The 12,687-nt window shown below is 42.7% G+C and overlaps 1 protein-coding gene across 1 annotated transcript in view; it reads left to right on the top strand.

Moving 5' to 3' along the window:
* Positions 1-10,328: 10,328 nt before the first annotated feature.
* Positions 10,329-12,687, top strand: part of LOC124788142 (keratinocyte proline-rich protein-like) — a 29,346-nt gene continuing 26,987 nt past the window's right edge. Inside the window, exon 1 of the mRNA XM_047255287.1 lies at positions 10,329-10,514. Within this exon, the coding sequence (XP_047111243.1) occupies positions 10,500-10,514 (15 nt within the window). The 5' untranslated portion in view covers positions 10,329-10,499. The remainder of the gene's footprint in view (positions 10,515-12,687) is intronic.

Here is a 12,687-nt window from a genome sequence, read left to right as displayed (position 1 = left end):
TTTTGTAACTACTGTATCTCAGTAACTGCTGTGTTAAAATTGCTTTTGACCAGTTAAGTGTGAAGGAAATGTAATGCTCTTCAATTCTGTGAAAAAGTATGTTCCGCTAAAAACGCATGGTTAAGCAGTGAAAGCGAAATAAGATAAAAGGTGGAAAATTTCGAGGTTTTACTGATTTTACGTACAGTTCAATAACAATGTGTAGAACATCGAAGCTGTACCTGCCTGCTACAGACAGACACATGTACGTGACTGAGTTCTGTATACAGTCAGACCACGCAACGCACAAGGGCACCGTTCAACCATCTGTTACGCCCACCTGGGATTCCGTTTTAGGGAAAGCAAATAAAATGCGTTTGACTTGTGATTTAATTTGTAGTGATAAAGGTTTTAATCTTGACAAAATTTGGAAGCTGGAATTAGCTGTATCTAACCCTCTTAGATAACGGTATTGTTCTCCATTCGATCAGAATTTGTGGCATAATATCCATCACAGATGGCCTCTCCGTAACAAATCTCTGTCGCCGGAGTGGTATTTTTTTCCACTATCACACACCGTTTCCGCAAGCGCAATTGATTCAATCTAAGGTATATACGGTGGACGGGAACGCCGTTAGTATTTCCGGCTCGCTTAGAATATGATTGAAAGGTTTACAGGCGAAATATTAGTGGTGGACGAAGTTTGGCTGCGCAGATTTCCTGAAATTTTATAAAACAAATAATAAACAGCGAGAACATGAAGATTCAAATTCAAAGATTCGCCCGACGTGTTTTCGGCAAACTATGGAGTATCAATGTGTGGCAGTACCGAGATTTTAACCCAAACTTCCACGTAATTAGTACAGTGTCTTAATCACAGCGATTTTCACTTTCACGGCCTGACAAATAATGGAAGGTACCGAGGAGAGGAAGAGGATACGAAACGTTATAGGTTGAAAGGGTATGTGGCGCTATTTCGGCGATTGCAAAATCCAGTCAAATTTACAAAGAACTTGGCAGCATGAGAGAGTTGATCAGTAAGGCGTTGCACCCCCGCTGCCCTGGACGCATGTTATGTCTCGGTTGGGAAGGGTTTCATTAAGCCTTTGGATTCTCTCCTGAGGCAAGCTGACCCACAACTCCTGTAACAGGTCCATAATGTTGTATGCTGCTACTGGAACAGGGTTGATGTCCGAACTGGTGCGATACATATTCCATCGGACACAGATCTGGAGATCTTGTTGGCAAAGGGAGTATCTCAAGATCACGCATTCATAGACGTGTGCCATATGTGGACGAGCATTATCCTGTTGAAAAATGGTACCACACTGCTCCATCAGATATAACACATGAGAAGGCAGGGTGTCCGCGAAGTATCGTTGCGCCATCTGAGTACCATTAGTCACTACCAGCTTTGACCCGATGTCGTACTCGATAGCTGCCCGCACCGTCATGCCAAGAGTAATGCTAATGCGCAGACATACTTGGCGACGATGGTCATTCGGAGTAGTCCAGAACTTTGATTCATCGCTGAACTCAACGTGACGCCATCCATCAAAATTTTATGCCACGCAGTGTACAGGGTGTCTCAAAAGGTACGGTACAGTATCAATATATTATAGCATTCAAACTAATTAAGATATTCCCGCCATGTTTCGCTTATGTGACACACTACCTCATAAAGTTTGTGTACTATTCAATGAATTTCTACAGCATCCAGTCTCGGCGCAACATATCCGCATCAGCAGTGACAATGGCAGTAACGATTCTGTTTTTTTAAATCATTAATATAGCTGAATGGCGTTTGGCAGACTCTATCCTTGACATATTGCCGTAGAAAGAATTCAATCAGAGCAATGTCAGACGATCCAGGAGGCTAGGACCACCCCTGACAATCCATCGATCTGGGAACATCTGGTCTGCAACATCTCTTACAGTCTGATCCCACTATGGCGGTGTACTATCTTGCTGGGAAAAGACTGTCCTAGAACTCGGCCAGTTGTAGTAATACAGACAGCTTCAGCATATAAAAGTAGTGTTTAGAATTAACAGTTACTTCTGAGAAAAGAAATGGTTCCACAATACGATCAACCGTCAAATAACACCACACAATCACAGTCGGGCTGTCATAAACTTCCTCCGTCACAGTAGCGAATTGGTTGTGCCGTAGATGCAATCGTTGTTGTTTGCGTACCTTACCACACACGTGAAATGCTGCTTCGTCAGAAAAAAAAACTATGTTCTTTAAAAATTTTCATTGTCCCCTAGACGGTGAAAAACGTCCACAGGTACTGTGTACAATGTAGCTGGTCGTCTGGTTTCAATGCGTGCAATCGGTATGGTTACCTCTGTAAACGTTTCGGAAGGACCCCTGTGCAAGGTCGCCCTTCGTATTTACAGCTCCCGCGACGGGCTCGTACACTGAAGACCCAAAGAAACAGGTACACCTGGCTAATATCATGTAACGCCCCCGCGAGCACTTACAAGTGCCGCTGCACGACGTGGCATGGGCTCGACTACCATATGAAGTAGTGCTGGAGTGAACTGACACCATGAATCCTGCAGGGCTGTCCAAAAATCCGTAGAGGTACGAGTCGGCGCAGATCTATTCTGAACAGCACGCTGCAAGGCATCCCAGATATACTCAATAATGTTCATGTCTTGGAAGTTTGGTGGCCAGCGGAATTGTTTAAACACAGAAGAGTGTTCCTGGAGCAACTCTGTAGAAATTCTGGACGTGTGGGTGCCACATTTTCCTGCTGGAATTGGCCAAGTCCGTCGGTATGCACAATGGACATGAATGGATGCATGTGATCAGACAGGACTCTTACGTACGTGTCACTGGTCAGAGTCGTATCTAGACGTATCAGTTGTCCCATATCATTCCAAATACTCACGACCCATATTATTACAGAGCCCCAACCAGCTTGAAGAGTTCCCTGCTGACATGCACAGTTTATGGGTTCATGAGGTTGTCTCCATACATATACACGTCCATCCGCTCGATACAATTTGAAACGAGACTCGTCCGACCAGACAACAAGTTTCCAGCCATCAACACTCCAATGTCGGTGTTGACTGGCCCAGGAGAGGCGTAAAGCTTTGTGTCGTGCCGTCATCAAGGGTACACGAGTGGCCTTCGGCTCCGAAAGCCCATATCGACGATGTTTCGTTGAATGGTTCGCACGCTGATACTTGTTGACGGCCTAGCACTGAAATCTGCATTGCGGAAGTGTTGCACTTGCGTCACGTTGAACGATTCTATTCTATCGTCGTTGGTTCCGCTCTTGCAGGATCTTTTTCCGGCTGTAGCGATGTCGCAGATTTGATGTATTACCGGGTTCCTGATACTCATGGTACACTCGTGAAATGGTCGTATGGGAAAATACTCACTTCACCGTTACCTCGGAGATGCTGTATCCTATCGCGCCTGCGCCGACTATAACATCGCGTTCATACTCACTTAAATCTTGATTCTCTACCATTTTTCGAGCAGTAACCGATCTAAAAATTGCGCCAGGTGTTTGTTGTCTTATGTAGGCGTTGCCGACCGCAGCGCCCTGTTCTGCCTGTTTACACATCCCTGTATTTTAATACGCATGCCTATACCATGTTCTTTGGCACTTCAATGTATAAGGCTTCTGCGGTGAACAATGGAAAGCCCATCGTATTCACTCTGTGTCGGTTTCACTCGTTCCAGTAACGTTGAGCATGATGCTCCCCTTCAGCCCTTCATATAGCGTAACATTACCACCGACATATCGACGCCAGAGATGGTAGATGCTTCCCATAACGTGTTCGGAAGTTCCTTTGAACCTGCCTGTCCGATTTGTTCTGAATAGACCACTCCACACGCCACCAAGCCTTTTATTGCACCGTCATCACTGTAATACACTTACAAGCTGGAGCATACACAAACTAAACTTTGTGAGTTTGTGACTTAACCCAAACATGGTTCAAATGGCTCTGAGCACTATGCGACTTAATTTCTGAGGTCATCAGTCCCCTATAACTTAGAACTACTTAAACCAAACTAACTTAAGGACAGCACACACATCCATGCCCGAGGCAGGACTCGAACCTACGACCGTAGCGACCGCGTGGTTCCAGACTGTAGCGTCGAGAACCGCTCGGCCACTCCAGCCAGCCCAAACATGTTGTGAATACCTTAATTAATTTGGGCACTAGAAGATATTGAAGTCGTAGCGTACTTTTTGATACACCCCGTGTACTGTCGTCAGGGAGGTGTAGTGTGCGTCAAGTAGTGTCGTTTACGGATGTGCGGCCGGCGGCCCCACACTCGCTCCCGCGCGCGCCCCACACGTGTTCCGAGCGTTGACACGGCAGGACAAGCCACAGGGCCTCGCGCCGCTCCTTCAGTTATCGCCGCCGCCGCCGCGCCCATATCCGCCGGCTGCATTGTATCCCACAGAAAAATCCAGGCCGTGGCGGATTACGCAACGTGCCGTTCACTTCACAGTCTCGACTCGGCGCAAATATTTGCCATTCCTTCCGTCGCCGAGTTTTATCTAGCCTTACTCGGTCCTGTTTGGCACACTTTGTTGAAGGTTTATTCTGTCTGTATCGGTATTTGTTGGTCAGTGCTAGAGAGCCCTGTAGCTAACAATAAAGAAAATTGAGTACAAAGTACAATGTACTGAACACTTGTACTAATTATACATCACCCTTCACGCATCTGTGGCTCATGTCGGTGAGTTGTGGTAACTATGAACCGCCTGACTGGGTTTCTAGTCGGGTTACGGTCGCACCAGTATTGGCTACCAACGTGGAAAATGGCGAAAGCGTCAAGTCATAAAACTGTGTGTACATTCTAACAATACCGCCACTTGCAAAGTAGGTTAGAAATCAGATTAATAATGTTTCTCAGGCAGCATATGTTCGCTTTATCGGGCAACAACAAAGTTATTGCCTGTGGATGGTATCGTGAGAAAAATAATGAGGTCACTGTAAAAAAGTCATTAATTTGGCACTTATCTTGAATGGATTCCCACGTAGATTTCGTCAAAGTCGTTATGGCTCATCTTGTTGATTCTAGGGTGATCCCACTTTGACTGCTAGAAGGTCCAGATCTGTATTTTAGCAATATCTGAAGACCTAACAAATGCGTTTTTCAGGAAATTCTTAATGATCAAACAATCCCAGATCAGAACAATGGTATGGTAGAAGTAATTTTTGACTTGGTGTTCACGATCCACATTTTTATTAAACTTCTTGTAAATTCACATATACTTCTTAATTGTCATATCATGAAGAAAACAGTTTTCTATCACTCTTAATATATTTAATTTCCTCTTTAACCAAACACAAGACTTGACTTTTCTTTTACAAAGCGAAATAACGACTTAACTTGTGCAAAGAACTACTTTAACCAAACTAAATTAAGGACAGCACACACATCCATGCCCGAGGCAGGACTCGAACCTACGACCGTAGCGGCCGCGTGGTTCCAGACTGTAGCTGGAATGCTTCATCATTCGCACCAAAACGGTTACAAGTAAGTCAAAGATTATGACTGTCTGATAGAAATAAATACACACAAGAACCACATCACTGTAATATATCGATACATGGGAGTACCTATACATTAATAAAACCAAATGTGAATATTGTCACAAAAATATGTCTGTTGCTTCGCAGAAAAGTAGTACGATATTACTGGTATCGAGAACTGGGGTTGGAGTGCCGTAATGGTCACGTAAATAAAGAACCATTACAACATATATTAGGGGTAAATTGCAGACCTCTTCGTCATGTTTTCCCGACTGTGCTGAGACCGAATTCATTGTGTGATATGTCTCATATATATACTTGAGGAATTCCTCCTTGACTAAAACATAATGTTCCATTGTTCACAATTTTCCATACAAATGGCAATAGCGAGTACACTGCAAACACTGCAGTAGTACATGTTTAGTTGTGGTTACTTGAAAAATAACCAGTAACTGAAACAAAAGAAGCATATTTTTGCCCAAAAGCGCTGAAGCCGAACAAAAGCAGAAATACAGAAAGAAAGACATATATTTATAATAGCAGCATGGAAGAAATAGTGCATATGACGAAGATAGTCATTGCCAGCATACAATAAGAGAGACAGTAGCACCATCTGCTTGACATAAAAAAGAAACTGATAATGTGGTAACAGCACTGAAACAGGTACCAGAAATAGTGATGAATGAGAAACTATGTTCGACTAACAGCGGAATCATGTAATGCATTTATTTTCTTCTTCTTCTTTTTTTTTACTAGAAACGGGCTTAAACAGTAAGATTTTTCAGGGAAAAATGGAAAAATGTCCCAAAATAAAAGACCACACTTTTTACTGATGATAATGATCGACCGTTATTCTCTGTGGTGCTACTGACCTACCTTTCCTCTAATAGTTTTATATATAGCGTCGGCTTGGTAGCGGCTTAAAGCATGATTGTAGATCACTGAACTTTATACTTAAGATTATCTTACTTTGACATAATTGTCTTTATGCTTCATCATTCTCAGATATTTAAACTTTGTATTTCTGGAGTTATTTAGAATAGTGCATGATATTAACTCTCACTTGACGCCTTGATTTTATATTTTCCATGGAAAACGCTTAAATATTGTTTTCTTTAGGTACCACTTTGAGTACGTTGTGTTAATTTATTTTCAGGTATCGTGTGCTTTCTTTCACGTACGTTAAAGTAATAAATGAACAGACCGCTCGTATTTTTACTAGCTGTATCACCATACACGATAAGTCACCCAATTGAATTTTGATCCTAAAAGTATAGTATTGGGGCAATAGCTTTCCAATTGTGCGCTCAGCTTCGTGCAGTTCATGAAGATTACGCCAGATGCCGTTGCGGGTACATCGCTTCCGTTGGGAGTCCGCCATTTCAGTTGACCGTCGCACAAAAGACAATATTCTGTTACTGTTCGCGGCGACGAACAGCGTTACATTGACACAGAGAAGGTTTTGTGCTCATTCCGGCACATGGTGGGCTCACAGCCCATAGACAATACGCAGATTACATCAAAAATTTGAAGATAATGGATCTGTTTTGGAGTGTCAGCGGCCAGATGCACGTACCGTACGTTCGCCGCAAAACATTGAAGCAGTTCGAATGGCTTTGACTCGTAAATCAGCAATAAGAACCAGTGCCGAGTTAGGAATTTCACCCCGATCTGCGCAAAAAATTATTCAATCCGACCTTCGCTTGTATCCACACAAGGTGACTATGGTGCATAAGCTTAGTGCGAGAGATATGGAGCAGAGACTGCAGTCTGCAAGGTGGGCAATCGAGCGAGACCAAGAGGCAGTGCTACACAACACATGGTCTTCTGACGAAGCTTATTTTTACGTGAACGGTGTTGTGAACCAACAGAACGTTCGATCCTGGCAACGTGAACCTCCGCGAATAATCCACACGAAAGACACCTATGGGGAGAAAGTGTGCGTATGGGTCGCGATGCCAAGCCATAGAATCATCGGTCTGTTCTTCTTCGATGCTACAGTAACCGGTGAATGCTATTTACACAGGCTGCGGAACAAGTTCTTTCCTCAAGTCATGGCCCCATGTCTTCCACTGCAAACACAATGGTTCATGCAGGACAGAGCACGCTCCCATACTGCCAACGTTTTGCTTGATTGCCTACACGAAAGACTTGGCCTTAGGGTATTGTCAGACAGACTTCCAGAACGTTGTGCAGGAGGAGGAGTGTGGCCGCCCCTCAACTCGGACATTAACCCATGTGACATCTTCCTTTGGGAGTTCCTTAAAGAAAAGGTGTATCACAGAAAACCAGAAAATGCAATGTAACTTAGGGCCATCATTGTGGAGTTATGCCGCACCATTCAACAACAAATGTGTTATTCATGAAACAAATCAGGTGTCTTATCGTGCGGTACCCTGTATATTTTTGTTAACTACAAACCGCCTATTGCAGTATTCTGATCGGAAAAAGATACACATGTCGGACTGAGAACGGCTACCAAAAGTATATGTTCCGACGGTCCAGACGACGAATTTATTTAGTTCCTCACAGTTTTGTAAAGCGAGTTGTCTTTAATTACTGTTCTTAAATAATCGCGTAGTGAGGACGCAAGCGTTGGTGATGATGCATATCTAGGAGCAGACATAAATTGTACGTAGTGCTTCGCGCTGGCAATGAGTTTCGGTGTTTCTCTTCATCCTTCCTTTTACCGACAATACAAACACAACACGAAACGCCACAAAGTCAGTTTCACTTACGTTCATTCTGTGTGCCCAAATGTCGTCCGCGTCCTATTCCTTTTTTTAGCGAACAAGAACCTGTCTGACTATTAGTGTGTACGTTCCGCTTTTGCAGCTTTTACTAGGTTGCATTCCGGTGAACTACTTTCAACATTTTATTTCTGGTACAAGTAAGGCGCAATTACTTACATACGTCCTGATGGAAAGTGAATACTGGTTCCAAGTTTTCAGCGAATTTTTCTGGCACACAACCACTACAGTATTTCATCGCAGACAATCGTTGGGATTGATGCCAGACTATGAGAAGGATAAGTCAAAACGATTACATAAATATCTCCGAGCCACGTTGCAAGTACGTGGGCAGGATAAGTATCATCCTGATACAGAATGATACCATTTGAGATGTTCCTTCAGTGCAAAAGATGTCGCACTATCCAAGATTTTTTTTATTAAGTCTGTTATTATTTTGTGAGCTTCCAAAACTCTTGGTGTTATCCGTAACGAGTCGCAGAGTCGCTAGTGTGTTATATATTGTTCGCCAGGAACCTGATAGACACACAAATGCCCATATCAACGTCACAGCGCCTACGACGGTTCATGGTTTCATAAAACTTACTTCTGTTGCGTTACTAACAGACACAGGCTGCTCTTTATTGTTGGTTAGGGTCCCAGTATTTTGATTTCGTGTAATATGTGCTAATTTTCTATCTTCCAGTGGCTGGTTTTATTTCAGTATTATCGGGTTCGTACGATGTCGCCCATCTTCAGATTGTATCTCGTAATTACACATTAATCAGTCTTAATGGAACCATCAGTTTCACTGTCATTCCCTACATTAGCATGAGGCCTTATTTAGTTCTGTAAAGACTTGTTATTCTATTTAAGTACGAGAGATAATCTGAAGATGGACGACATTGTCTGTAACCGGTCAATTTGAAATAAAAACGGCGATCGGCAAACAGGAAATAAGTCTGTTCTGTATAAATCAGACTCAGAGATAACTCCGTGTGACAAGTATGTCCAGTTTTGTTTTCCTTTTTACGCCCAACGCATTTCGGGGCAGCAAAATCTTCAAGGAATACATTTTTTTGTGCGTTACTTTCACTTCATTTTATCAACTTGCAGTAAGTAAACGTTATAGTTGTTGTTTAAGACCTTACAATATGGGTCTACAGCCTGTATCTATTATTTAACGGACGTAGTTTTCGCTTATGGCTGTGAAGTTTTTATTTTATTACTGAAAATTCAACGCTTGCCATTGCCAAGTGCAATAGATTGGTGTCATGTAGCGGCACAGTTATGAGCCATAAATTACGCTACCTTAGTAGTGTTGCGTCCAATTTTGCACCCTGTTAACGCAACATTTGTACATACCTACGATTTGTTCAAAAATGTTTCAAATGGCTCTGAGCACTATGGAACTTAACTGCTGAGGTCATCAGTCCCCTAGAACTTAGAACTGCTTAAACCTAACTGACCTAAGGACATCACACACATCCCTGTGCGAGGCAGGATTCGAACCTGCGACCGTAGCGGTCGCGCGGGTCCAGACTGCAGCGCCTAGAACCGCTCGGCCACACTGGCCGGCTATGAATTGTTAACTGGCATTAGGTACTGTTACATCTGTGATGTGAAATAGCATCTATTTACTTTTCTTGACAATGGCATAATGCTGAAATTACAGTAGCAATATAAAAGCTTCTTCACCCATAAGTGGAATGTGACGTCTTTGAAACAGTTGTTAGTGTTACGCAGATATAGTCTCTGACAAGGTTAACGAATATATAAATAATTATTTGTGGTAATCTCGACTTGGCCACGAAACGTTCGGGTTGTTGTTTCACAAATGCAGAAGATGAAATATTATTGCGAGGGCAACCACTAATAAGACGAAATAAACCAAAAGAATTCACTGAGAGAATGTGCTTAGCCTCTGCCGCCCTTATGATAACTTTCTATAGTGTAAGACGAAACCAGCTGCAGTTGCAGTTATCTCCTTGTTATCGTCACGCTTTGTTTGTGAAATTACTAACTCCAGTTTAATCCTGAATGCAGATATGTTAGTGATCGATGTACTAGTCCGCTTGACGTTGAAACAGTCATGCGTGGAGAAGCTGTGCGCCAGTTCATCCTTGACGGTCGTTCGGCGTGGCGTGGGAGATAAATTTTGGGAGGCGGGCGCCTTCTTATCGTAGCTCTTGGTGCGGGTTATCTGCCCAGGCGCGACGCACTCAATCCCGTTCGAGACACGGCCTCCAGCGGCCGACTGACCGACCGCTTCTCGCAGACATGCCGTTCGCACTGGTAAGCACTTTGCAACGTTTGCACATATTGCGTGTTCTGTAACATTGTGCACAGAGGAGCGGTGTTTTCGTGAGCGCTCTGCACAGCACAGGTGTCTTATACCCGGCACCATGCGTTTCCTTCACTTTTAATGTGAGATGGTATAAATACTGCCCAATATTTTGATCGCCACCAGTGTTCTTCTGATCGCGGATGGTTTAGAGTACGTCTGCTCATCTACTTATTTTGAATTGTTAGAAATCTAACGTGTCAAGGATATATGAACGCTCGCATTGTATCTGTAGATCTCTCGACCAGGGTCGCCGTTTATTTTTGTGGCAATATGTGTGTATTGGTTCAAATGGCTCTGAGCACTATGGGACTCAACATCTGAGGTCATCAGTCCCTTAGAACTTAGAACTACTTAAACCTAACTAACTTAAGGACATCACACACAGCCATGCCCGAGGCAGGATTAGAACCTGCGACCGTAGCGGTCGCGTGATTCCAGACTGAAGGGCCTAGAACGGCTCGGCCACTCCGTCCGGCAATATGTGTGTATTACCCGACAAGGTAAAGAGAAGTTATGACCAAACCTGCAGCGGCGTGCTATTTAAGACACAGAATGATACAGAAAGAGATATCGAAAGTGTGTGATCCGATGTCCTTATCTGTAAACTGTCACTCACTAAACGTTTAGCGAGAACTGAACGTCAATAGTCACTTTTATGGTGCACTTTTGATAGAACTGAGTGACGATGTAATATGTGCGAACAACGTTTCGCCAATGTAATCCGCTAGTATTTTACAAAATTCTTCACCTTTATTTATAAACGAGTGAAATCCCTTGTACAAGTCCACCATCATAATGTGTACTGAAATGTATTTTTCGTCTAAATCGCTAGCAGTATTTATTATTGTTACTCGATACGATCAGTCAGTGCAGGAGGCGATCTATAATTTTGTATTGTAGTGTTCTTCCGAAAGCCAGTTTCTTTACCAAGATCACTATGTAAATGCAATTAATGGGTTATTAGTTACGGAAATATGAGTTACCATTCTCAAATTCATAAAACCGGGCACTGCGTACTACGTCAGAAAAAGGTTACACCAACGTTCTCACATGCAATGCCTCGACTCTTTTATGCATATTGTAAATACAGTTCTCATGTGACAGAATGGTGTTCGCATTGTATGGTGTAGCTACTACAGCCCGGATTTGGGGATCTGAGGATCGTAATACATAACGTCGAAACTAGTATTCCAGTAACTGTGTTTACATATCGACCTCGCAAACTAAATTGGTTTTAAAAATATCACAATAAAACATTTATTATCTTTCGTTCATTGAGCCGACTCTGATGAAGACCGCTGATCGACAACTCTGGGTCAAAGAAGTGATCACGTATAAAGCCAGCGAGCAAGTCCAGTTACGTGAATCGCGGGCATTTTCCTTGAATTCTTTGGATATAAGCTCAAAGGTTAGCATCAGAAGATGGGATGAGCTGACATTATTGTCAATGAACATTAATATTTTTTTTTTTAAAGAATAGACGGAAAGTAAACTAGAATACGCCTAGTTTAATCGTACATGTCAGACGGTGTGTCCCTTCTTCGTAACCACATTCTGTCGTCCGGACGTGATCGCTAATTAAAACTTGTATGAATTAAAACAAAATGTCCTTCTTCAAAAAATTTGTGTGCGCTATACGCACACCATAAGAGGTGGCTGATAGGAGCAGCTGAATCAGTAGAAACTGAGTGACTATCTTCTCAGATTTCTATAACTAAGACATTTTCAAAAGATGACATTATAAGAAATCAACGAATATCGATTGATATCTCTGGACAAATTAAGATGCATAATAGCAGATTTATGTGCATCAAATGTTTATTGTGAGAATGGTGCTTCTTATTTGGGCTGTAAAGTCGAACCGTAACATCATGGAAATCGCGCGAATTCTTCACATAATTTTTACACCATGGCTTAGTTGGCTTCAGCATTTCTCAACAACCCTTTGTCGCCTTCTTAGTTACCACAAGTCATTCTTCCCTCTTCCTCATTTTTTACAAATCCAGTGATGCTACCATTAAGCCGTTGCACGTGCCAGGAAGAGTTTTGAGCGATCGACTTTCTAAGATGACAACGCATATTACTTTTTCCTGGGACGTTGCTGCTTACTTTCTAATACAT

The sequence above is a fragment of the Schistocerca piceifrons genome, chromosome 1, assembly GCF_021461385.2.
Source record: "Schistocerca piceifrons isolate TAMUIC-IGC-003096 chromosome 1, iqSchPice1.1, whole genome shotgun sequence".
In the NCBI taxonomy this organism is placed as follows: Eukaryota; Metazoa; Arthropoda; class Insecta; order Orthoptera; family Acrididae; genus Schistocerca; species Schistocerca piceifrons.
The sequence above is the reverse complement of the archived record's forward strand: the minus strand, read 5'-3'. Positions and strand labels throughout refer to the sequence as shown.